We start from the raw sequence: 27,369 nt of genomic DNA, 5'->3' as shown, positions 1-27,369 counted from the left end.
TCCGGGATGAGGGAGTCCAGACACCCATCAGGGGGGTGGAGCCGGCGCCCGGGGAGGCCGGGGGCGATCAGCACCTGGAGGGGGAGAGCCATCGAAACTCCTCTCTCCCATTGACCTGCCAAGTGGTCCGTTCACCTCCTGGGTGGATGGTGGTGCCGGGATGTCGGGGCCTGGCCAGGCCCAGGGTTAGGGTCGAGCTGAGGCCACGCGGCCTCGTGGTGCAGTGTCCAAGATGGCGGCTGGGCCTGGGCAATGGTGCTGGTGGAGGCCCAGGCCGGTGTTACGGAGATGTTCGGGAGCAGGCGTCCCGTGTGGGACGGGTTACGGGTTACTTCTGTGGGTGGCTTCTGGAGAGTCGGTGTCCTGGCTCTGTCATGCGGGGAGGGAGCGAGCCCCCTTCTAGGGCCTGTCCAACATGCGTCCCCCCCAGCTGAAGGCGGGGAGAGTCACTCATCCTCTTGGGGACTCTCTCCGTCGAGGCGGAAAAAGCGGGACAGGCCATCCGCATTGGCGTGATCTTGACCAGGGCGATGCTCCACAGTGAAGTCCATCCCTTGCAGGGAGATGGACCATTGCAGCAGTTTGGGATTCTCCCCCCGCATCTGCATTAACCATTGCAGGGGGCGATGGTCTGTTTGTACCCGGAAGTGGGTACCGAAGAGATAGGGCCGGAGTTTCTTGAGGGCCCACACCACTGCGAAGGCCTCCCGCTCGATGGTACTCCAGCGCTGTTCTCGGGCCAGTAGGCGTCGGCTGATGAAGGCCACTGGCTGATCGACCCCCTCGGAGTTGAGTTGCGAGAGGACGGCCCCAATACCATGGTCCGAGGCATCGGTCTGGACTATGAACTCACGGCTGTAGTCGGGGGCCTGGAGCACCGGGGCGGTGCACATGGCGGCCTTCAGTTTCTCGAAGGCCGCTTGACAGTCTGGGGTCCAGTTGACCGTTTTGGGATGCTTTTTGGACGTGAGTTCCGTGAGGGGCCCCACAATGCTGCCATAGTCCTTCACAAACCTCCGGTAGTATCCGGTGAGCCCCAAGAAGGCTCGTACCTCGGTTTGGGTGACGGGGGGCTGCCAGGACTGGATGGCAGCGATCTTGAGTTGGAGAGGGGCCACCAGACCGCTCCCCACTTGGTGTCCAAGGTAGGTCACGGACCCTTGGCCGATTTGGCATTTGCTGGCCCTGATGGTGAGGCCCGCTCGCTGAAGGGCCTGTAGGACCTCTCGGAGGTGGCAGAGGTGGTCTGTCCAGTGGCGGCTGTATACTGCGATGTTGTCCAGGTAGGCGGCGCTGAAGTCTTCGAGGCCTGCCAATACCTGGTTCACAAGTCTTTGAAAAGTGGCTGGAGCGTTTTTCATACCGAAGGGCATCACAGTAAACTGGTAGTGCCCATCCGGGGTGGAGAAAGCGGATCGTTCTTGGGCCCTGGGGGTGAGGCCGCTGTCAGGTTGAAGATGCTTAGGTAGCGGGCAGCCCCCATGCGGTCGACCAGTTCATCTGCTCGGGGGATAGGATGAGCGTCGGTTCGGGTGACAGCGTTCAGACACCGATAGTCGACGCAGAACCGGAGCTCGGGGGTGGTGCCCGGGGCGGCCGCTTTGGGTACCAGTACGACCGGGCTGGCCCAGGGGCTGTCTGAGGGCTCGATGACCCCGAGTGCGAGCATTTTGGTGACCTCTTCTTGGATGCAGGCGCGCACCCGGACCGGGACTCGGTAGGCCCGGTGTCGGATAGGGGGACTGTCCCCAGTATCCACGTCGTGAAGGCACCAGGGGGTGACCCCGGGGGTGAGGGAAAACAGGTGCGCAAATTGCAACAGGAGGGTCCGACAGCCTTGGCGCTGCTCCGGGGTCAGGGCATCGGAGAGTCGGAACCATCTCTCTCACGGGTCCTCAGCAGGTCAGGGAGGGGCTCGGAGTCTTCTTCCGCCCCACTGTCCGTAGCCATCAGGAGGCTGAGCTCCGAGCGCACAAAGTGTGGTTTGAGTCTGTTGGCGTGGAGGACCCGGAGGGGGTTTCGAGGGGACTCCATGTCGATGAGATAGGTGACAGGGCCCTTGCGTTCGACCACCTTGAAGGGTCCTGTCCACTTATCTTGCAAGGCACAAGGTTCGGTGGGGGACATCACCCACACCTGCTGACCAGGTTCAAACTCAATGGAGGAGGCATGTTGATCGTACCATTTCTTCATGTCCTCCTGACTGGCCTCTAGGTTGGCTTTAGCGATCTCCCTGAATCGCCTGGTCTGGTTGCGGAGGGTCAGGAGGTACTTGTAGACATCCGGAGGGGTTTTCAGGGGGGCCATCTCCCATTCTTCTTTCACTAGGCTGAGGGGCCCTCGGACGGGGTGCCCGTACAGGAGCTCGAAAGGGCTGAAACCCGAGGGACTTCTGGGGGACTTCTCGGTAGGCGAAGAGGAGGCACGGTAGTAGCACGTCCCACTGGCGGCGTAGGGGCTCCTTCAGCCCCATAATCATTCCCTTGAGGGTGCGGTTGAACCGCTAGACCAGTCCGTTTCCTTGCGGGTGATAGGGGGTTGTGAAACAGTAGGTGACCCCGCACTGCTGCCAGAGGGATTTCATATACTTTGAAATAAAGTTCATGCCCCGGTCACTGACGACCTCCCGGGGGAAGCCCACTCGCGAGAAGATCCCCATCAAGGCTCGGCCTACCACTGGTGCTGTCACTGTTCGAAGGGGGATGGCCTCGGGATAACGGGTGGCGTGGTCCACCAGGACCAGGATGAATCGGTGCCCTTGTGCTGTTCGGGGGTCCAGGGGCCCCACAATGTCTATTCCCACTCGTTCGAACGGGGTGGTGACAACGGGTAATGGTTGCAGGGGTGCCTTGAGTTTTCGGCCGCTCTTGCCGCTGGCCTGGCAGGTGGGGCAGGCCCGGCAGTGGTTGGAAACGTCATTTCGCATCTTGAGCCAGTAAAAGTGTGTCACCAGGCGGTTGTAGGTTTTATCTTGCCCCAAGTGCCCAGCCAGGGGGACATCGTGGGCCAAGTTTAAAAGGAAGTCTCTGAAACGGAGGGGTATCACCAGTACCCGACTGGCCCCCAATTCTGCAATTCTTTGCTCGCTGTACAGTAAGTCGTTGTCCCAGTAGATCCAGTGCGCCCCTGCGGTGTCTCTCGCGCTCTGGGCGAGGGCTTGCTGTCGGAGTCCCTCGAGGGAGGGACAGGTCTTTTGTTCCTGCTGAAATTGTTCTTGGGTGGGCCCCCCCTCTTGACGCCACTGAGCCAGGTCTGGAAGGTCCTGAGGCTGAGCGGGCTCTTCCGGGGCTTGTTCTGGGGGGTCAGGGCGGCCGGCGTCTTCCTCTGGAGTGATCGGGGGAGGAGGTGCTGGCCATTTGGGCTCTTCGGGTCTGGGGATGGCACGGGCGGCCATGGACCGGGTGGTTACGCACGCCCAGTCTGGGAGGCCCAGCATCCCCAGGTGTTCTCTTCTCTCAACGGCCGCCCACGGGGAACTCTCGAGATCGTTTCCCAGGAGGCAGTCCACGGGGGCATCATCGCGGACAGTCACTTTCAACATGCCGGACACTCCTCCCCATTCAAAGGGGACACAGGCCATCCGACATAGGCTCTCCGAATTGTCAGCTGATCGGACAGGGCAAAGGACGTTTGGCAGGATTTGTTCTGGAGTCACCAGGTGACAGCGGACGGCCGTCACACTGGCTCCGGTGTCACGCAGGGCTTCGGCCTTGCGTCCGTTGATGTTCACCCACTGGCTGTATTTTCTGGTGTTTGCGGGTAGGGGGACCCGCGGGACCATGTCTCTTCCCCCTAGGCAAGCCAGGACCATGGCGGCAGGTTCCCACTCGGGCTGCTCCTGGTCGTACTCTTCATGCTCTTCGTAAGTTTGTTCTTCTCCCAGGGCGGCGGCCACGACCTGGCGGGGCCCGGGAGTCTGATTCTTGGGGCAGTTCGGGTCGTTGGCATAGTGTCCGACCCGCTGGCACCGATGGCACGTGACATTGGCTCGGAACCCTGGGCGCATCGGAGGGTTCCCCCGCCCAGCCGAGGGCGGGGTGTTGTTGACGGGAGTTGTTGAGGCGGCATCTTTGCCCCGGCCCTGGCCTCCTCCTCCTCCTCGGGGACGATGATGACCTTGGTTGTTTCGGTTCTGCTCGTTTGGCCCACTCCGGGCCACGCGGGTGCTCTCCCAACGGTCAGCCTCAGCGGCGAGCTGCCGAGGGTCAGTCAGTTTACTGTCGAGGAGGTGCTGCCTGAGCTCGACGAAGCAGTTGTTGGAGAGGTGCTCCCATACAATGAGGTTGAAGAGTTGCTCGTAGGTGGTGACTCGGCTACCCTTAATCCACCCTTCGAAGGCTCGGCTAAAATAGTTCACATATTCCACCCAAGTTGTACCCGGGATCCGGGTGCAGTCGCGGAACCTCTGGCGGTACATCTCGGGCGTGAGTCCATATCGAGTGAGGAGGGCGGCCTTCATGTGATCATAGGACGTCATCTGATGGTCCGGGAGCTGTAGCAGGGCATCGCGGCCTTCATTGACGAATCTCCCCCATAGACCGGCTCCCCAGTCACTTTGATCGATCCGGTGGGAGGTCATGGCGATCTCATAGGCTTTGAACGACTGTTGTATGTCGTCGTTCCGATAATATTCTCGGACGACGCCCTTGGGGATGTGGACTTTTTGTTCCGTAGCGCCCGGGGCGCGCGGTTGCTCAGGCACCCCTAGTTCTTTGTTTTGTTTTCGTAGTTCGATTTCAGCTAGCTTGCACTCGTGTTCATATGCCAGTCTCTTTTCTTCGAGTTCTCTTTGTCTTTTCTTTTCTTCCCGCTCCTCTCGGATCCGTAAGTGTTCTAAGTTCAGTTTTTGTTCCGCTAGTTTTAGCTCTCCGTCCAACTTGAGCTGGGCCAACTCTAATTCGTGGAGTCTGCTTTTTTCTCTTTCTTGGATCTCTTCCTGTGAGAGACCCGCTCTCCGTTCTTCGGGAGAAGTGGTGTTGGTCTCTGATGCTTCGACGTTTTGGTCCTGGGGTCTGACGGCCCCGGTTTCCGCCCAAGATTCTATGGCGTGCTTGAAGTCGTCTTTCGTGCTCAGACCGGTGGTAGCAATGCCTAGTTCTATGCAAAACTGTTTTAACTCTCGATGGCTGTACTCTTCCAATTTCTCCATCTGGAATTTCTCTGTGGATCCGCTCTCTTTGGTTGTCATTGTGGTTTAGTCGTGGGGTGAGTTACTCTCTGTACGGTACGCGTTGATTCGGATCGCGCCGCTGGCCACCAATGTTAGACGGGACCTGGAGGGTCGGCCGAGGACAAGGGGAGAGGTCTCCGGGGAGAGCCGTCTCCAGCGATCGTACAGACAAGTAACTTCCCCCCCACAGATGGACACCACACAAAGATAAGGTTTAACGTTCTTTATAAGCAATCTTGAAGTACGGTAGAATGGTACAAGGAGGTCAGGCCTCAGGGGTCCCCTCGATTCTAGTCTCTTGGAAGGGAAAAGGGGGTAGCGGGACAGTCTTGTTACCAACCTGGCAGTTGCGATGAGATGATGGGTAGCTCACAATCCTCGAGCTCGGCGTTCTAGGAGGACGGGCCGCGGCAGCACCAGCAGGTCCCGAGGAGATCGAAGGTGGCAACGGTCCGCGGCAGCGCCAGCAGGTCCCGACGAAGATGGTAGTTACAACGGGCCGCGGCAGCGCCAGCAGGTCCCGACGAAGATGGTAGTTACAACGGGCAGCGGCAGCGCCAGCAGGTCCCGACGAAGATGGTAGTTACAACGGGCCGCGGCAGCGCCAGCAGGTCCCGACGAGGATGGAAGATGCAGAGGGCCGCGGCAGCGCCAGCGGGCAGGACGACAGTTCACAAGGCAGGGCTGCGGCAGCGCCAGTAGTCCGTCAAGGATGAGTTCTTCACGGTGTCTCTCGACTCCAGGATACAACTGCCTTCCTGCTCTGGAGCTGCTCCAGTTATAGGGCTGGCACCCTTTGATGTCCGGACCCTCGCACTTGGAGGTCGGAAGGTCCGGGATGAGGGAGTCCAGACACCCAGCAGGGGGGTGGAGCCGGCGCCCGGGGAGGCCGGGGGCGATCGGCACCTGGAGGGGGAGAGCCATCGAAACTCCTCTCTCCCATTGACCTGCCAAGTGGTCCGTTCACCTCCTGGGTGGATGGTGGTGCCGGGATGTCGGGGCCTGGCCAGGCCCAGGGTTAGGGTCGAGCTGAGGCCACGCGGCCTCGTGGTGCAGTGTCCAAGATGGCGGCTGGGCCTGGGCAATGGAGCTGGTGGAGGCCCAGGCCGGTGTTACGGAGATGTTCGGGGGCAGGCGTCCCGTGTGGGACAGGTTACGGGTTACTTCTGTGGGTGGCTTCTGGAGAGTCAGTGTCCTGGCTCTGTCATGCGGGGAGGGAGCGAGCCCCCTTCTAGGGCCTGTCCAACATCCAGGCCTCCCCTGATGGAGTTTTGGTCAGCAGCAGGAGGCCAGACTCGTGTCTGTGGCAGCAGCATCCATTTTGTGATGCTGGGGCTTTGGTTAGATTTAACCGCGTTTAAGCAAAGTAACATGTCTTCTCCCTCTAGAAGGGTGGAATGCTACCCCCGTTGCCAGGACTGGCGAGGGGGTAGTATTCCAAAGTGTATGACACCTTACACGACATGTTTTGATAAAGCCAAACCAAAGTTAGCAAGTAAACACGAGGATTATAATGCACTTAAGAGTATATGGTATGGCAATAGCCCGGAACAGCTAAGGGAGTTGGTCCCGACAGCTGCAGACAGGCCCAGATCATGCTAGAGCACCATCTCACATAAAACCAAGCACTCTGCCTCCAGGATTGTTAAGGCCTGCCATAGGAGTGACTTATAGGTATATATGTCCAGATATAGGTTTAGATATAGGTATACTATATCTAAGCAAGGGGTGATTACACCACCTTGCCCCAGCTGAGTGATCAGCCAGTTGTGTCAATTTGGATAGGCAGCCAGGGGTGGCAAAAGATATGCTTCAGCCCCTGGTAGGCCTTGGATGCACCTATGCCCTGGGCACCTAAAGTGCACTGTATAGGGGCTGATAAGGTGACCCAAGCCAATTTAGTTATGCACCTAGGGTGCATGGAGTCCATTTTAAAGAGAGAGCAGATAGCCTGGGGCCCTGATTAGCAGGATCCCAGGCCAACTAAGTCGAAAACCAGCTAAACACTAGGCAAAAAAATCTGGGGTAACCATAGTCAGGTATCCAACTTCCTACACAGGACCTACGCTGTTTACGGATAACATATACTATGGGCTTGGTGGCAAACTGACTCTGTACACCCCCACCAAATATGTCTCCTGTTATCAGAGAGATTCGTTTTTTGCAACCTCAGAACATAACCTCAGACTCGTGGAAACAATATACTACTTTTCACCCAGGCACTTGGGCTTGCTTGTTTTGCTCTCAGAGAGGTACATAGAAGAAACAGTTGAGCATGTTTACAGTAAGAATTTTTTGTACCGTTGTTATTCTCATGTAAAATAGGTGTGCTGCTACAACTGTAACAGTAGCAGAGATATAGAACCAGCAATACAGTGAAGAAAAAGGAATAGTATTGTCTCACCATTTTGCAATAGTCACGAACACATACGTGAATATGAAATGCATTTATAAAATAACGTGCATACTCCTAAGATGCCTGTCTAGATGTACCTAAGTGTACCTAGCATATGAGTAGGTGCGAAAGAGCCTAAGCCTAAGAGCCTAAGTCTAAGAGCCAAGAATCCCACTAGGATTTAGTAGAACCCCCATACCTGACTAGTGTGAGTGTGGGACTTCATCCTGGACTTTAGCTGGACACCCCAAAAGGGACCGTCAGACCACTGTCAGCTGGAGCGATGGCATGCCGGAGCCGCAGCGTGTCTGGTCAGTGTGTCTGCCTTGAAGTCTTGGCTCCCTCCTGCCTTCTGATAGCAAGAGGTGCTGTATATATACAGTCTATGTGCATGTGTTCCCCATTGTTCAGTATGAGGATGACGTTGTGGATTAAACCTTGTGCGTCGATGGGAGAGGTGAAGTGTACCTTCTGGAGAGTGTACTCATAAATTAGTCATATGTGCTAAGGATGACGTTTAGCAATATTGATTGGGAAAAACCCACCCTCAGCATGGAACTAGGTGAAAGGTTTAGTCAATAAAAGGCTACAGTCCTTATAAGGCGGTATGTCCGTATAAGGAATTCTGTCCTTATTTGGAGTTATGTCCTTATAAGGCTTGTTCATATGAAATGACGGGGAGATGATATGGGCAATTTGTACGATGTTCCCTGGACCTATATTAGGGTACTGATATGAAATATAACACCCACTCCACATTATACTTAACAATGATAATACACATTTGAGATACACATTCATAACAGTGTCAGTGCATAAAATTACCAAGCAGTCATTTAAAATGTTTCTAAACATATAAATATTCATTTAAAAACAGTTTAAAAAATGAGGAAAAATCTTCTTTGTGAAAGTATGACATAGTAGTAAAGTTCCGCAAATCAGAATTCCAAATGAGTTCAATCACACAAGTTGAACTACTGCAACGTACTTAGAAGGCCATGCTTTGTTATAAAAAGTGTCACTTTGATAAAAGTTATTTTGAAAAAGAAGGGGAAAGAAAAAAACTGCAGTGCACCCTGGCCACTAACTCTATGCTGGTCCTGTCCGGGACTCCTTCTCCGGAGACATAGGCTGGGCCCTGAGGCGTAGGCCTCGGGGTTATCAATGCCATGACTCTGTGGCCTTGCGCTGTATGCATCCCACCAGGGCTCATACACCAAAGCGAGTCCAGACCAGCCCGGACAACGCATTACAGCAGGAGGCACACACCCCCACCTCAAGAACCACCTCCAGACCCATCTGCCAGAGTTGAAGCGGTGGTCCTGACAGACTTCAGGGTTGCTCAGGCCTGTCATGGATGCCATCATCAGCCTGATTCTCTGCTCAGCACTTCAGGTGCCAGTGACTCAGTGCACCGCAGGCCATTGTCCATTGCTGATTGCGTTTTGTGCTCTGGAGCGGTTGCGCAGGTATGTCACCTCAAACAGTGTGGGGGCCCTGAGACGTTGATGGTGACGATGATGCAGATCTGACACACCCCACTGCATCTGCATCAGGAATGTATCGAAGGGACACAATCCGAGACTTTTTCTGCGGATGAGCAAGCTCATCTCTAGCGTCCACAGCCCAGTGCACTGCATCTCACGGACACTTCTGTTTGCATGCTGGCTGTCTTCTGGGCTTTATCCGGCTCACCCCATGTTGCTTAGCAGTTGACTTTGTATTGCATGTGATTTCTGTTTCAATTGCACTGGTGTCCAATGTCCAAGTGGTTGCCAACACCAGGCATTCCATGCGGGTTGGCTTACACTCACTCCACACACATCCAGCACAGGCGTCACTGTACATGTGGCCCTGCCAATAAAGGGGCAGGGCGCATGTGCCCGTTGCCAGTTAAACATGATCTCTGCATGTGTCCCTGTGGTCTTGTAGTGTGCATGTGGGCCCTGGGCCCTACAACATTTACAGTGTGCTGTGTACATCGGATGCAGACATGTCACCGGAGGCAGCGGTTTGGGGCTTGGACATGTAACTTTGTCATCACCCACTCAATTTGTGAGGGGAGTGGCCAGGACCGTCATACGCACAGTCAACATGGGTGTGTGACTGGTATTTGCGCGCCCCTGGGCGTGGTTCCGTGCTGTGAATGTGCATCTGCATGTGTCTCTATGGCAGTGTGGGTCTCCTTAGTGGAGTGTAGGTGGGCCCTGAAGGGTGATAGACCCCTATGTAAGTGTTCTGGTTCGCATTCAATGGGTTCGACCCCCACCCACACCTGTTGGGCCACCTCCTTTTGGCGTGCTGACACTTGCCATTGGGGTGCCATGTGTGGGTGGGTGAAGTGTCGCGAGCCAGTTGTGCTTGCGGGTGCTTCCTGCTGTGTGGTCTGTTGCAGGCTCGGTGTTCTCCTCTGAGTAGCTTGGCTGTCTGGGTCCTGGTGGGGGGTTGCGTAGGATATCCATGTGCTGTTGTAGGGCTCCAGTGTCAATGGTGTGGTGGTCCTCTCTGGCATCCCTGATGTGTTGCATTATGTGCTCTGCTGCAGGTGTTTTGTGCCCCTCTGCGATGTGAAGGGGAGGTGTGAGTTGCCTTTGTGCTGACATATGTGTTGGCGCATTGTGCTAGTTTGCATGCAGACTCTATGACAGTGTACATTGTGACTGTTTGGGGGTGCTCGATTGTTCTGCGGGTAAGAACTACATAACATATGAGGTTGTACGCGTTCATTTCCATTTCACTGTTATCGACTCTGTCAGCTGAAGTGGGCATGTTTTGGTGCATGTGTAGAGCCGGTTTTGTCCTCTGTTCTGCAGTGTCGGCTATGAGCGTAGTTCCACGTTGTCGTCAATGTGGGTGTGCTGTACGTGTTATGAGTGTGTATTGCAGTGTGCCAAGGGGATCTGGGGCATGATCCTGGGTGTTTGTGGGTGTGCAGTGTGCTACGCCTAGTTCTGCATGTATGCCATTGTGCCCATCTCCCCCGTCCCCCCAGGCCCTGTTGGTTGCACTCCCTGTTGGTGTTGTGTCAGGTCCGCTCGAGTTGTGTCCATACTCGTTACTCCTTGAACCGTCTACACACTTATGACTGTGGGCTAGGTTTCCTCCAGCTCCTCCTGTGGCGCTGAACTGCCACCTCCTGTTGCCGTTGCTGACTTCCTGTTGGCAGCGGGATGGTACCTTGTTTAGGTTGTCACGTCATGTCGTCGTCTATTGGCCTCCTGGATTGGCCTCCTCGGCACTCTGACTGCATTCCAGGTGGTCTGCTTGTGGGTCAGTTGCTGGTATTGTTTTCCTGCGGTCTGCACTCCATCTTCCTCTTCCCCTTGGCCTTCCCCGACCCCGTTGTTCCTTGATGGTAGTCTGTGGGGGTTGTGGGGTTCGAGTTGGCCTCTGCGCTGGGTCAGGGTGCATCCATTTTGCTACGTGCTTTAGCTTGTTTCTGGTGTATTTGTTCCCGGGTTCTTATGGTGCATTGTCCCACCAGACGCGTGGGATTTGCAGGCCTGTGGCTGGTTTTTCGCTACTTTTTGTACTGCGGTTGGCCTCGTTGCATGTTTTTTTGCGTTCGCGTATCGCATTTTTGCGGTATGGCGTTGATTTTAACGCGGACATTTGCCGCGTAATCTTGTGTCTATCACATGCTACTGCCTTGTTGTGAATTCCACGTTGACACAGGGTTATTATCCCGTGATATGCTGTGATCTTGAAAGTTGTGTTACGTTACTCGTGCGGTAGTTATCACACGTTCTTGTGAATATACCCGAAGTGTTTTAAAATCGGTTTGAATAAGTTTTAAAAAAATTAGAAGGAGGTATAGTAAAACAAAAGGTGCATCAAGGAATGCTCTGAATGTATGTTGCAGGGACAGACTGTCTCTGAAGGCACTGCCTGTGTGCCTAACCCTGGACAACTCAGAAGCTCCACCAAGTGCCAGCCCTGAAACTGAGAAGAAGAGCCCTTTTCCACTGTGACAAAGGTAAGGTGAGATACAAAATAACATTTCACTGTCTTCTTATTCATTTCACTTACAATTTTTCGGCAGTGACAATGGTCTAAAAATTACAATTGGGCAATTTTCGTATCTGATTTCCTGATTCTGTCTAGGTAATCAAACAAAATAATAAGTTTAAGACACCACACATTTTGCGTACATAGGCTAACCACGGTATGGCATATCAATGATCTAAATCCAACCAAGCCATAATAATTTCCATGTTAACCATGATCCTGCAGTTAGACCAAATGCAAATCCATAATAAAAGTAGCACCAACTTAGCCATGTCACTGATATTTGAAAGTTAAAGTTTTCTGTGCAGGATGAAATGCGAGGTCGAGGACGGCACGTGCACTATTCGTCTACAGATACAGTTACAAATCCAGGGAAATATATCAGGGATGCACGTGACGGTGTGGGATCTTAATATCTCAGTCTTCGGTTATAGTCATTAAATAATCTCCGCAACTAGTCGTATGGACCTTTGTTTGCTAACTAGGAGAAGTTGAAAGGAGCAATCTTATACATCAAATATCATGAACAGTGATGTCCATTTGGGGTTCCATAACAATCAATGAAGAGAGTTGGTTCAAATGGCAATTTAAGCCGGAGTAAAGGTGTCAATTCAGAAACCAAATGAGGTCTAATGAAAGAATAAGATGCATTAGTATGAAGCTTTCACAATTAAACAAAGGAAATTTTAAGCTGGAAAGTATTCTACGCTATAGATGAGCAGACATCTTTAGAAAGGAACAAAGGGCTACAAGGGAAATCTCTCCTGAACAGAGGTAACCCTACAGATCTCAGTAAGAGATACCAGAGGTATTAGACTTGTTTTTTCAGCGGGTTTACCGCCAGACCTTTTGGCCTCCTGTTGTTTACCTATTTTTCATTGGTTTTAGGACTCTCGGCACCTTACCACTGCTATTCAGTGCTAAATTGCATATGAGCTCCATGTAAATTGTGTTATGAATGATTTTTTCATGATTGGGATATTTGATTTATAGGCTAACATGGGAGTTGCTTTGTAACATCTTACAAGCTTAACCTTCCATTGGGAGAAGATAGAGGAATGGAGTTTAGGCTTACTGAACTCAGAATTAAAAAATACATCTTTCAGTGAAGATGATTATTATATTATGTGTTTGAAAATCCCACTTTTAGAATGTGGGCATTTTCTTGCTTAGCAAACACAAGGAGATGATGGGCAGAGCGCTGAAACTTTTCAGACACTCACCCCCAGTCACAGATCTGGGTTGAATCCATCATTGTTCTTTAGCTCACTTTGTCAGCTCAGTTCAGAACCAGCTATATGCAAATCCTTTTCTTGCTTAACCATCCTATGTGCCTCTGCTATTTGTGTATTCTCTTTCTGGGTTTAGAGTGACAGGAGCAGGGGATGTGCATTCACACTAGATGGACAGAGGGGAAGGGGGGGGGCATGTCCTGCCTTTTTGTGGGTGACTCATAGCCAGACTGAATAGACCTGGCTGCATTTAGAGTAGTGGCAAGAGTTGTTGCTTGCCCCTGAATGGACTGTGGCTGCCTATCACAAAGCTGTCTCCTCCTCCTATGGTGAACCTGGCCTGAGCCAGGCTAACTGGTTCATGTGTTTCAGAGGAACTGTGTTTGTGCCAACTTCAAAGGAAAATGTGGTATAAATATTGGGGCTGACCCCAGAAATTGTAATTACTGCTGGACTAAGGCACCTGCCAGGAAGAAGAGCTGGAAGAGCTGCCACGAGGAGTAGGACCCTTTGCTGTTGTTGCTTTGTGGGGTTAACCTGCAGTTGCTGCTTCTGTCTTGAGAAAGGAAAGGACTGGACTGTTCTTTCTGCATTCTAAGTATCTCTAAGGGCTTGATGTAGAGCTTGCCTCCTGTTGGAAGTCTCAGGGAAATCAAAGATTTCAACATCTCCTGGGTACCGGCTTCTGGAACTGGATGTTTCAGCTGCCACAAAGGAGAAAAGATAACTCGATGCTGTTAACAATGCTGCTACTGTCTTCGTGACCTGAAGGCACCACAGAGGGCACAGCTGCACCACAACCCTGGTCTTATCGACGACAACGTCCAACACTGCCACCAAGCCGCTGCTTGCACCATGTTCTGTAGGCACTCCACACTGCCTTACTTTACACTGCCGCCCGGGTATCCGCGATGACGGTGCAACGCATTCACCGATGCCGTGGCCTGCACCGTGACCTGTGGACATCGCTCGTGGAAAACACGGCTCACCATCCTGCTTCGCACTGCAGCCCTGGTCTCACCGATGATGATGCTCCAAGCTGACACCAATACCAATGCCGCTGCCTGTACCATGGTGTGGGGGCACTGCTCAAAAGTTACATGACAAACCGTTCCGTCCCACAAGCTGCCTTGGCCCACCAAGGTCAGCGCCATCGACTCCAGTTCGTCAACCCACACCGCTGCCTGCACTGCGACCTGTGGGCCACACACATCACATTACCCCATCTTGCACCACAGCTTAAGTCAACGAATGAAAGTGCTTCAGAAACAACAACGCCACTGCCTGAACCATGACCTGTCAGCACCGCAACAAGCACTACCCTGCTTGACACTGCAGCCCTTGTGCCACCAATGCCACTGGCCAACCATCACAGAGCCACTGCCTTAACCGCGACCTGAGGGCACTGCATGCCGCACCGCTCTGCTTCAGACTGCAGCTACAGCTGCCCTCACCGTGGTTTGGGGGCACCGCTCATATCTTACACGACGCACTGGCCCATCCCACACACAGCCTTGGCCCACCGACGCTAGTGCCTGCACGCAACCTGTGGGCCTCACATACCGCATTGCAACATCTCGTACTGCAGCCTTGAGTCTATGAACGAAAGCGCTTCAGCAACAACAACACGCTGCCTGCACCATGACCTGTCAGCACTGCAACAAGCACTACCCTGCTATCACTTTTGCCTCTGACCGACCGTCACCATACCACTGCCCTCACCGCGACCTGAGGGCACTGCAGGTTGCACTGCTCGGCCTCACACCTTAGCCCTGATGGCTGCCGACGCCACAACTCCTGACATCAAACTGACGAATTTCGACCTGCAACATGTGTGACTTCAAGAGTACAACGACTTAAGCCCCAACTTCCAGAACCAACGCCTCCCAGCGCTGCTCCTCCGGAGCTCACTGTAAGGTCTGAAGCCTTGCATCTTCAGGAGTACTGTGTTACGGGTTTCTCGGACAGCGTAGCTGGCCTGTGATGCAGCGACCGAATCGAACTGTTGAATTTGTTTGTTCACAATGCTGTGATAGCCCTGGATGGAGCTATCGACTTCAAAGAACTGTATATAAAGTCTATTTTTGTTTTATTGGTATTTGGATCACTATATATTGGATTTTTATTGTTTTGGGTCTTGTTTTATATAGATAAATATTGAATATTTTTCTAAAACTGATGTTGTGTCCTTTTGTAATTTTATCACTGTATTACTGTTTGTTATATGCACATGCTTTACAAATTGCCTCTGAGATAAGCCTGACTGCTCGTGCCAATCTACCTAGGGGGTAAGTAGGGCTATTTTAGACATGTGCTCGCCTTATCCTGACTAGAGTGGTAGATTCTGCCTGGCTTAGGTGCATACCTAGCCAACCAGAAAACCCATTTCTAACAAGAGTGATCTGATTGTCTGAATCCCTACCCTAGGAACACACACTTATAGAAATCAGGAAGAACAAAAATGTAAATATTTGATACATTCCCTGTTCTTGGTATGGAGTAGGATTTCAGAAAATCCTACGAGCAGGTAAATTCCCTAGTTTCTCACATCTTCCCAACAGATCACACAAAAACGTCCTTGAAAATATACTTCGGCCACATCTAGTGGTTCAGCCAGCTTTTCCCATGAGTCATCTTTACTGCTATCTCCTCTCTTCCACTGAGAACCTCAGTATCAGTTGCCTAATACATAACAAATGCCTATTCTCTAACTAACAGAAGGCTTATGGAAAGTTACAGTATCTGCAGTAGGAGAGAAAAAACACCTCGAGCAAAACAACAGTTCAGCATGAAAAGCAGGCCTTTCAATGCTAATTTATAAATCGTTGTTATTATGGCATCAGTAGTTAGGCTAACTTAAATCAGCCCATTAATATTTCTCTTACATGCATGTAAATGGTTAAATATGGCTAACTACTACAAATATTGCATTTATTATACGCATATTATGTAGCATTCACTTTCTATTTAAATGTGTTTTTATTTTTAGGAGGAGATTAGCTCTCGCACATGTGGTACAGATAACTACAAAGAACAAAGATGTGAAGGGAATTCACAACCTACTAGGCATAATTTATGATCATATCATCCTGTGACTCCACAGTTACGTAATACGTTCGTTTTCTAGATTGTAATACGCTTCCCAAAATTACATAAGGGGCTTGTAAACCGAAAAGGTTATTTAAAAGGTTATTTCAGAAGAAGGAATCGTTTTAGCAAGATTTGTGCTCAATAATGACAAGGCCCCCATCAAGGGCAACTTCACTTCACTGTTTTATAGATAGATGCATCAAGGGATTAGTGCCCCACCTATGCAAGCTGAACATTTGGCACCACAGCCCTTCAAAACAAGCATTTACAATGCAATGGTTTCGCCTTTGGAAAAGTTAGAGCTATTAGCATTGCTCATGACATTTTTTTTTTTTTTTTTTACTTATAAATAAATGGCATTGTTATTTACATTGCAATAGGTCTCACATTTGTTGGAGTTGGAGCTACTGGCATTGTAAATGGCAATGTTTTTTATTCATGCTTTTTTGTTTGCAGTGGAGTGATTTTTTTTTTAAAGTGCACACTATACCATATTATAAGCTTTTATAGCAACTATACAGTAAAGCTATAGCTATTTTAACGTAAAAGGGTGTAAATGGATGAATACAAATACAAAAAAGAATCATAAACTGTATGGTGGAATGTATAGCAGGTGACAGAGACTACCGATCACAACATACGTACTTGAAGTGATTGTGGGTACCATATGTAACGAGATGCATCCATAAGATTTGAACACTTTTAAGAGGCACAGTCAAGTATTTTGGAATAACGACAAAGAGAAGAGCAGCAGTTAAAGCGATATAGAAATAAAGAAGAAAGAAGAAACTGTGTAGAAAATAAGAAAGAAATATCTTAATCTCGCATATATTAGCATCAGCCCTAATAAATCATCCAAGCTCCCTCTTCATTGATCTGGCCTGTTGAATTTGGGACTTTTAAGCTGCAGGGAGTGCCACTGTCCTGGGAAAAAGTGGCTTTGGTACTTGATGTTAGGCTGGAACATATTGAACAGGAGAGCAGCAATAAGAGAAACCACAGGAAAGCACATGCAGCAGGTATTATCCACGACCAATGCAATACAAAGAGGAATCAAATGCTTTCTTAAAAAGAACCCGGAGCTCACCCTTTACATGACGTCTACCTCGTGTGTATCATTAAGAAGAGATGCTAACAACAATATGATGTTTGGATAGTCAAGTCCAAGGATGACTAGCCTCCACCAGGGCTTTATAATTTAGGCTCTATGTGATCGCCCTCCTCAAACTATTAATGGGTCTGCATCCTATGGAAAAGTGTCTTTGCAATTGCTTACTGTATACAGGTCTCAGCAAGAGGAAGACACAAGCATACCCTTCATGCTCAAAGTCTGCCTTGGGGCCAGCAATGATGAAAACTATGCGTTTAATCCCATGGCACCTGGTCATCAGGAGGTTCGGGCTCTCTCTCTCAAGCAGCAGCACATTTTGTTAGTTCTTCTTATTGTCCGGGCATCTGATGTATATGTTGCACTTTATAAAATCACTAACATAAGAGAAATGATCATGAGTTCTTGAGTTCTATGTAAATGTTAGGGCCTTGTCATATTCCTACAATATGGCCTGCAGGATGACTGTGCAAATGTAAATGCCCAAGTCTTATGTTAAAGAGTTGAAAAGAAAAAACTTTTGACGCCTACAGCTGTGTCATTTGGTAGACATGTGTGCCATAACAATTGCAAGCGCACCCTTACAAATTACATAGACTTTTTTTTGTTACACACCGAGTTGGCTCAGTAACTACAAAAAAAATGCAAGGGTTGAGAGCAGAAGCAAAACAGAGAACGGGGGATACGGGCGGAGAAGGAAAATGAAGGATGCGGACCAACCCTTTCCTTTTTACGGGCGAGCTCACGGGACATGCTTGCTGCGTGGCTCCTCCTAAGCAATTCAGGAAGCAACCGCACCTCAAGAAAGGCATAGAAGGCAATCATGCTGCATAGGACAAACAAGCGGCGGCAGGACTTCCGGCTTGCTTGCGGCCCGGCCGGACCAGATTCGGGGGCGTTCCCGGCTTTTGGCTGACGTAGCATGACGTAGCCAAAAGCCAAAAATTCTCGGGAACGCCCCCGAATCTGGTCCGGCCATGACGGACGCCTCTCTGTTCCAATGGCTAGCCTCCATTTATGGAGCTAGCCAATCGAACAGAGGGCGGGATTGCCGAGCAACATACTGTAATCATCAGATTTCTCCTGCGCAAAAGCTGCTTGCGCAGCTTTGCAGTCGAAACCTAGCCTCTCTGTTCCAATGGCTAGCCTCCATTTATGGAGCTAGCCAATCGAACAGAGGGCGGGATTGCCGAGCAACATACTGTAATCATCAGATCTCTCCTGCGCAAAAGCTGCTTGCGCAGTTTTGCAGTCGAAACCTAAAAAGCAGGTGCATGCAGGATTGTTTGATAAAAACTGTACTCAAGCTCTACATAGTTTGAAGCAGGCCTTAGGTACCAAACCACGAAATACAGCACATACCCAAGATTTAAGTTTGAATTATTAGCTAGTTATCAAGGCCAGAAAAAGAGAACTCCAAGCTGAAGCATGGGATAAACTTAGCCTAGCAGCAGTTACCAATAATAGCAAATTGTTTTGGGAGACAATAAATTGTCCCTTTTTAAAGGATGCCTGTGTACCAGAATTGCCACTTTGGTAAAAATCTGCACGACATGTAAATCATTTACATATGGTACCTTATAAAATCTGCACGACATGTAAATCATTTACATATGGTACCTTATTGCGACATGTGCACATCATGCAATTTATATAGCTAGCACTTGGCACTTTTATGCGATTTTGCACGAATACATTTTGTTTAGGTTGTACATAAAGTTACCCATGATGAATGTATTGAGGGCTGTTAACCATAGTTTTGTACTTTAATGATTGCTTATACGGTTGTTATTGACAAACCGAATAAAGCTTTTGAAACGAAATGACATGAATAAAGTGCTGATTCCATTCCCTCCATTAAACATTTTCCGTGCTTGCACTAGGAGGATGCCTTCATTTATTTGACGCGCTTCTGCCTGCGGTGCAGTAGTAGACACGTGTCTGCCATGCATAGCCGGAGGGAGTCTGGCCCCGAGGCTGAAGCATCCCCTCCTGCGGGTGAGGTGAGCGACTCCAACCCTCCCTGTGATCCCTGTTAAGGGGAGGCTGAGACCGGACAGCCAGCGCTGCCCCTTCGAAGCCAGGTTCTAGTCCCGGTGTGGGCTCGGCATCCCAACCTCCCCCCCCCCCCCCAATAAAAACTGACTGATACTCTGTGTGACGTCGCTGCTGCTCATTTGCAGCGCTACGATGCCTGCGGGACGAGTGGGCGCTGTATAAAGCTTCAACAAATAATAATAAAGTCAGTCTCATGCACAGAGCGGAGCATCGCCCCGGCAACAGTCCGCTGCAGACTCACCGCTGGCGGCTGCAGGACAGGCGAGGAGCCGGGCTGAGAGCAGGAGGAGGTAGGCTGCAGGGAGCATGGTGCGCCGAGGAGCAGCGCCTTGAAGCGGCAGGTGCAGCGCCTCAGAGCGACGCCTCGCACTGCACACTGTCTCCACGCTGACTCCAGATGCCGGTCGGGGCACGTGACCTGACACCCTGAGGCGGTCCTGTCGAGGCCAGGCAACCTTAACCAATCATCAGCGAAGAGAGCGGGGCCACGCCTCTGTGCTTTGCCTGGCCTAAGGCGTGGATTACAAGGTCTCCCTATCACAGCAGACTGCTTTCCGGGAAGGATTGGGGAGGGGTGGTTTGCGTTGAAAGCATCCCCCGCGAGGAGCTGAAAAACAGGGCGGTCTCAGCAGTGCTCTACATGCTCTCTCCTACTGAGCGCACGCCCCCCCCCCCCTCCCCTGCGAAAGGTGCGTATCAGGGCCTCAGTGAGACGAACTGAGAGAGACAGTGACAGAAGACAGAACAAGCACCTACGAGGACAGTGGGGGGCGGGAGAGGAACGGACGGCGGGAGGGGGCGGGAGGGGGCGGGAGAGGACACAGGGGGCGGGAGGGGGGCGGGAAAGGACACGAGAGGAACGGACGGCGGGAGGGGGCGGGAGAGGACACAGGGGGCGGGAGGGGGGCGGGAAAGGACACGAGAGGAACTGACGGCGGGAGGGAGGCGGGAAACGTGGGGACGGCGGGAGGAGGGACACAAGGCAGGACAGCAGCAAGCACGGCCCGGCCGGACCAGACTCGGGGGCGTTCCCGGCGTCGCGTGACGTCGGCAAAAGCCAAAGAATCTCGGGAACGCCCCCGTGTCTGGTCCGGCATTGACGGACGCCTCTCTGTTCCAATGGCTAGCCTCCATTTATGGAGCTAGCCAATGAAGCAGAGAGGCGTGTTCAAGTCACCCATACTAGAAACTACAGATTTCTCTGGAGGAGGAGCCTAACGGCTCCGCCCCCCAGCGAAACCTAAAAAGGCTGCAGTCTGGAGATTCTTGTTTATGAAGCAAGGCATTTACCTTAATTCACTTTACAATGAAGCTTGCCCTCCCCATATGGATCCCAAGCATAACATAAGGCATGGATTCTGAATCACAAAGAAACACATCTGTATGTAATAAGTCCTGCAAGGCAATATATAATCAATATGATCATTAAATGTACAATTTACATGACACGTGATAGCATTTTCGAAAGTTCATCTGGCATTACCTGTTGGGTGATTGTGAGTCATTCGCCCACACTCAATGCTCACTTCAATAAGACTTTCCAATGCCTCAGGCTTCCAGTATCTCATTCCAATGCACATGGCTTTTGTAGCTGCTCCAAATCCTGAAGCTGCAAACAAAGTGCACATTGATTACACTATGAAAAATATGTGCCCAATATAAAATAAGTGCATGGCTTCAGCAGCTTGTGCCAGGATATTTTGGGTGTTTGTAGCAGTAGCGGCTGCTACTAAACGTGGGTGGTGAGATGGGGAGGGGGGAATAAACAATAAAATAAATTACTTACCTCGGTGACGCCTGCCGCCACCTCTCCTCTACTGCCTTCTCCGCACCGCAACAGGAAGCACACGGCCTCCCAGGATCCTATGCCTAATCGGAACGCTGCAATGCAGCATTGTGATTGGTCTGAGCGCTGAGGTTCGGCGCTCAGACAGGGACAGGGAGGCTGTGCATGTTCCCTACCAGGCTGTGTAATGCAGCCCGGTGGGGAACATGCGAAGTGCGTAGGACTGTTTGGTCAGTCCAAGAGGGCCAGCCAAACAATCCTGCATACTTTAGAGTGAGCCTAACACTCCTCTCCCTGGCTCCTGCTCTGGGTAGCTCAGCCCCACCCAGCCCACACCTAAGGAGGAAGGAAAACTAATATGATGATAATGTTAGCTATCATTTTGTTTTTCCTTTTTAGACAAGCGGGGCAAAGCCCCTTTGCCTTAGCGGAGGAGCCACAGCTGGTGCCAATGTGAGCCTTAAATGAACTCATTTGAGTTCAGACTAACATTTAAAGAAACTATTGATGAGATGTAAGTATATTCCAGCAAAATGACCTTACATTTGATAGCTTTGAATGGCTATTTATGTGTCACTGGCATTTTTTTCAAATATGCTACACCAGGTAAAAAATGTGCATAATGATTGACCAATATGATTCCTCGCACTAAAGAGACAAGAAATAGAATTGTTTTGTTCACCCACCCTCTAGACTTCTTTTGTAAATGTATGAGATAATTTTGATTTTAGATTCTCAACTTGGTTCAGTTTGTTTCCACAATTGTTTTGGGCACAGATCCCCCAGATGCCCAAATCCACCTGATGACATTTAGCTGATTCTGTTCATGATCGTGCTCAGTCATAATCTAAGGCTTTTTTATGCCTCATCACTTTATAAATCCACCAGTTGCCACTGATTGGCACTCCTTGTTTGATTGTTTGCTCATCCATGCCTATTGTTTACTATTCTTTTGCTGAATTATGAACAATCACACATACAAACAAACACACACATGCTCATATACACACACACTGGCACACACTTTCAGACAGGCACATAAGCAACAAGCTTTCACTCAAATACAGAAAGTGGAAACTCACCTGGGGTTTTCCTCAGCCAGAGTTTCTTCTGCATGTTGATTGCCAACTTTTAGATAGAACAAACATGGTTCCAGAGTTAGGCTCACACCCTTATGGCCAGTCAGAAGCTCAGATAGGACGGAATACTGTCATTAGGTCGAGCCTAGGCAGCACGCAAGTGCTGTCTGCAAGATCTGCTGTAGTCAATAAAGGACTTTCCCCCTGCCTACTGCTTACCATTAGTTCAGTCCAGTGTTGCTCTTTGCAACCTCCTAACTGGTGTAGGCAGCGATATGTCACTTCCATTTTTCTGCAGAATAGCACCGCCCAAGTACAGTTTTCTTACACGTGCATTCTTTTTTGTAATTTCTTTGCGCTGCTTCCAGCCGCCATCTCGCTTTGCCTCAGTTTGCACTCAGCTGATGACTTTCCATGAGTTTCCTTTCTTCAGCGAGCGCCACTTCAGGGGCGCTGCTTAATTTTTATCAGCCCACCAGAGCAATTGCCATTCTGAATGGAACGTACTAGATAAAGACTTGAAACGCGTTCCTAAATAGGTAGGCAGAGTCTGTATAGAAACCATGTTGTGTGGGTAAATTCACTCAGCTCCCACGTTGTCTTTATAAGGTGCAGAACATTCCATTCCTATCTTATAGAGAGGCCGGGGTTTCAAGTACAGCTTTAACCAAATAAGCTGTACGGTGTAAGAAGGTCCTTGCAATGCGAGTGGTTAAATCACATTCCTTCCGTGACAGCCGCTGAAAGCTCAGCCTTGTGTTTGGTTGCAGTGCTTGCACAGACACCATAATTGGTAGGCACTCCATAGTAGCGGTGGTTGAATCACAGCCCTTCCGTGACTGCTGCTGAAACTCTGTCTTGTGTTTGGTTGCAGCGTATGCGCAGACACAATAACTGAAAGACCACCATAGTAGCGGGTGGTTAAAGCACGGTCCTTCCCTGACCGATGCTGAAAGCTCTGTACTGTGTTTGGTAGCAGGCCTTGCACACTCACAATAACTGACAGGCCACCATAATAGATCTCCAAACTCAGGCATGGTGGAAGGAGGCAACTAGCCAAAGACCCCGCGTCTCGAGTCTCCCGCAGCACAAGGGGACCCACCCCCCAAAGTTGAGAGAGAGGAGCTGGGAGAGCAGCTGAAGACTCCTCTGCACAATAGAAAGGATTGGTAAGTGTGCTGGGAGTGCTCTGTCATGGGCCTGGCAGTGCTATCTACAAAATGTGTGAGGGATCAGGGATTCCTGCACTTACTGCACACTGCTAACCTATTTGCACTTGGAATATATTTATTGCAGGCAGGTTTGACATATGGCAACCCGTGCCCACAAAGCCAGTGGTAAGTCCTGCTTTAAAATCTGGCTCCTCACTGCTACAACCGCCTGCTGTCCACACTGTATTTTTAATGGCCGGCCAAGGAGATAGATACTTATCTCATTTTGGACTCCCAGTATTCAGATCCAGCTCTGATCTCTTCAGTTTCTCTGCCTTTCAGAAAGGTCACGAAGATGCACTTCTTCATGCAACCTCACTGACCCTCTTGTCGGATCCCTTCCTTCCCATTTAACCCTATGCTCTGAGGCTGTCCCAATGATTCTCAGTGCATAATATGGGAATGAAGCTTGGTGATCAGTCTCCAGCAGTTTGTGGGCGATGGGGTAGATGTTTCATTGAGAGTGCTTAGTTGGACTAGTGGTTTGTGGTCGGTTGCCCAATTCCTGTTTAAGCATGGAATAGTCCTTTAATGCTCAAGCACACAGGCCCACATGCATCATTCATTTTTGGAGTCGCAAACGGTGCGATTCCTTAATATCGGCCGTTTGCGATTCCAAACATGCTTTTTGGAATGCATCAAGCATTTTTTGAAATCGCAACATTTTTGCGATTTCCAAAAATGCGATTGCTTTTAAGAAATCGCAAATTTGCGATTTCTCAAAAGCAATGCATGAATACTTTTGAAATTGCGAATTCGCAATTAGAGGGACAAATTTACCGAGTAGTTGAACTACTCGGTAAATTTGCAAAAAGTGTTAATAACACAGAAAACCCATTTTAAAAGCATTCATGTTACGGACACACATGTCCTTAGGACATGTGTGTGTGCAACATGATGCGAAAAATAAATTTCAGGGGTGCAGGGGGGGTTCAAGTGAACCCCCCTCACCACCCTTGAAATGCAATCAGGATTTGCGATTTTGAAATTGCGAATTCGCAATTCCTATTCATTCCTATGGGCCTTTTGGCCCATAGGAATGAATGGGAATTGCGAATTCGCAATTTCAAAATCGCATTTTTATGCGATTCGGTAGAAATAGCGATTTCTACCGAATTGCATAAATATTTAAAAAATAATTATGCATAGGCTTTTGCGATTTCTAAATTGCGAATCGCTTTTTATCGCAATTTAGAAATCGCAAAAGCCGAGATTGATGCATGTGTGGGCAAATGCTTTACTGAAAGTTAGCATGTTTAACTTCGATCTGGTAACCACTCACATCGACCTTTCTGCAGATCTTATCAGCCCTAGGTGTTCTTCTGTGCTGCTATTGTTCAGTAGTTTGGGAATTATTATTATGTTGGCAACGTGGTAGCTGAATTATTTTCTTGCAGCCTTTTCTGCAAATGTGTGCCTTCTCTTATGTAGCTAGGATGGTAGGTTGAGAGCTTTGGCTATGTGATAATGTGAATCGTTTTGTGACTGTTTAGGAGTCTAGCCACATGGTGGGATTGCAGGAGTGACTGACTGTGATTAATGGATTTTGAGAAGGAAGTCAGGGTGCTGGCCTGTGGTAGACCCCAGGAGGTCACTACATGTGTGTGGAATCAAGTTCACTGAACAGCGGTGGCCTTTTTAGATCCAAGAGTTAATGCATTTGTGCCTGTTTTAGCACCTAATTTCCTCCTTCAGCTAAGCTAAATTTGGATAAATAGTGACAGGTTTCCATGTGTTTGTTATTAACTTTCATTCTGTACTTTACCACACATTTCCATTCTACAGCGCATAATTCAACAACAAACCACATAATTCAACTCAACAACACAATTATACAACACACCACAAACATACAAACCACACCACAAAATTCCACATCAAGCCATAAAACTCAACAGAACACCACATAATTAAACTCACTACATATCACGCCACAACACAAAATACCAACCCACATATTTACACTCAATACCACATAATTACTATCCCACTGCACACCTTGCCACATAATTTCACTACACAGATTCACTCCCCCATACTTTGTGTCTCTCTATGCAGTGCAGCTCTCACCCATATCTATCCATCATGCCACATAATTCCAGTACACAAATCCACTCCACACCACACATTTCCACCAAACACAATTCCAAAACTTCCAAAACTAACAATTCCAATCCAACCCACATAATTCAACTCCACACCACATACCTCCACTCCAAACCAAAACACATGGGTAAAACACATTGTCATTTACAACACCAATAGCTATAACTCTCACAACTGCAAAACCTATTGCATTGCAAATGCTTGTTTTTCCTTAATCATGGCTTCTGGTGGGGCATAAGGGTGTATGACTGACAGGCCCCAAATCACCATTATTTGACATGAACAACTAACATTCCTTAGCACATGTTGTAAAAGATTGAGGTTCCTCAATTAGGCAGTGTACATAGTCAATACAAATAAATAATAAACACTATTCTCTTTTTTTTCTTCTTGGTTGCTTTGTTTGATTGCGTAGATCTTCCAAACTGCTCTCAACAGCTAAAACGTGTTTCGTCGTAAATGGGGAGGTTGTCCCGCAACTTCCTTAAGGCTATGTCTTATGTGTAAAGCACTTCAGTTTGTGGTGATATTTCCAACCCACAGTGTGTTTCTGTTTAGGAGGCGTCAACGTTCAGTAATTCTTATCGGTATCACAAGTCCTCAATGTAATCACTCTGCAGACCGCTAAGTTCAAAATCCTTGAGTAACTCTAACGCCGCCTGATCGTTGTGAACCTGAGTACGCTCACATCTTGACATGATGCACTGCCTGACACTAGTGCAGCATCCCATATATGTATTGTGTCTGTGAAAGGATGTTGGACTGTAAAAGCCCATGCCTGACACGTGCACAAAACAGATCACGGGAGCCCTTTTCTGTTGCCAGTTAATAATGCAGCTCTTACTTGTAAACAAATGATCAGTGATATTGTTTCGCTAGATGCAAAACTGTAAAATTTTTATCACTGTGATGCGAGTTAGACCTGATTATGAGGTGACGCCACACTTTTGGACCCTAAGGAGAAGCCGCCCCTGGCTGTAACTCGCATAATTCAGTAAAGCATAATCATGCGGAATTCCTTACAAATTCCAAATGATTACGTGACATTACTCAGAATAGTAATTTTGCGTTTAGCCCTATATTTTGGTGCAAACATGCTGCATTACAGCCTGGGTGGAGAACATGCCCAGGCTCCCATTCCCCATCTGAGCACCGAACCACAGCGCTCAGACCAATCACAACATTGCATTGCACTTTTTCAAATAATTCTGCCCATAATTCATATTTACATAATCCTCGAACTGAAGAATTACCTAAACCTCCATGAATTGTCCTTTACTATTATTATTTGTATTTTTAGTTTTATGCCTTTTGGTATTTTTGTAGAGTTTTCTCATACTGTTATATAGTTATTATCTTTTTATGATGGTGTATGATTATTGCACTTTTTTCTCTTTTTCCTTTTTATATCATATATTTTATGTTTTTTAATACTTCTGGTTATATGTTCAATGAGTATCTTGTATTTGTTCTCATTATAATTGCATATTTATTTCAATAAAAGTTTACTTTCAAACTTAAAAAGAAACTTGCACTTTGCATAGTGCAGATTTTTTAGATAGTTACATGCTCCCGAATTCAGAATGATGTTGGATAAAATGCAAGCTCTGGCTGAAAGCATCTCACTTGACAAGGGACATGTAGGTTTGTGAACACTACATGAAGACAATGGGAAGGAAGCTAAAAGGATTGAACTATGTGCAGTTAACAATGCAGGGGTATAAGTATATCTAGTGTAACCCAGAAATTTCAAAAATGCATAAGGTGTCAACATACGGGTAGGCGTGGCCACTGCCCCCTTTTTTCATAACATTTAAAATGAAACAGGAATATCACCTTGAACTGCGTCTGGCATTAGTTTCTTAAACAATTTTTCAATCTGACAAAATTCTATAGCCATTACTAGTCTGACAAATCCTGTAGTCCAGAAAGAGGCAGGGAGCATGGGTGAGACAGTGAGTGAGAGAGAGTCAGTGAACACAAGGTAAAGGGATAGTGTTTGACTGAGTTAGACAGATCCATTAAAAACACATCTAGATTAAGGCCAGCAACATGTACCATGAATTGATTACCCAAATTAAGGGGAGAACACTAAAGATCCCGCAATATTAATCTCTGTGTCATAA

General features: G+C 48.9%; 1 protein-coding gene across 2 annotated transcripts in view; it reads right to left on the bottom strand.

The window, feature by feature from the left end:
- The window catches only part of ADPRHL1 (ADP-ribosylhydrolase like 1), a 555,702-nt gene that overhangs the window by 365,424 nt on the left and 162,909 nt on the right, over positions 1-27,369 (bottom strand). For both annotated transcript variants that reach the window (XM_086934704.1, XM_086934705.1), the window contains exon 3: positions 20,545-20,670. In XM_086934704.1, coding sequence (XP_086790830.1) covers positions 20,545-20,670 — 126 coding nt within the window. The remainder of the gene's footprint in view (positions 1-20,544; positions 20,671-27,369) is intronic.

The sequence above is a fragment of the Lissotriton vulgaris genome, chromosome 8, assembly GCF_964263255.1.
Source record: "Lissotriton vulgaris chromosome 8, aLisVul1.2, whole genome shotgun sequence".
In the NCBI taxonomy this organism is placed as follows: Eukaryota; Metazoa; Chordata; class Amphibia; order Caudata; family Salamandridae; genus Lissotriton; species Lissotriton vulgaris.
Note: the sequence above shows the minus strand (reverse complement) of the source record. Positions and strands in the feature narration are given on the sequence as shown.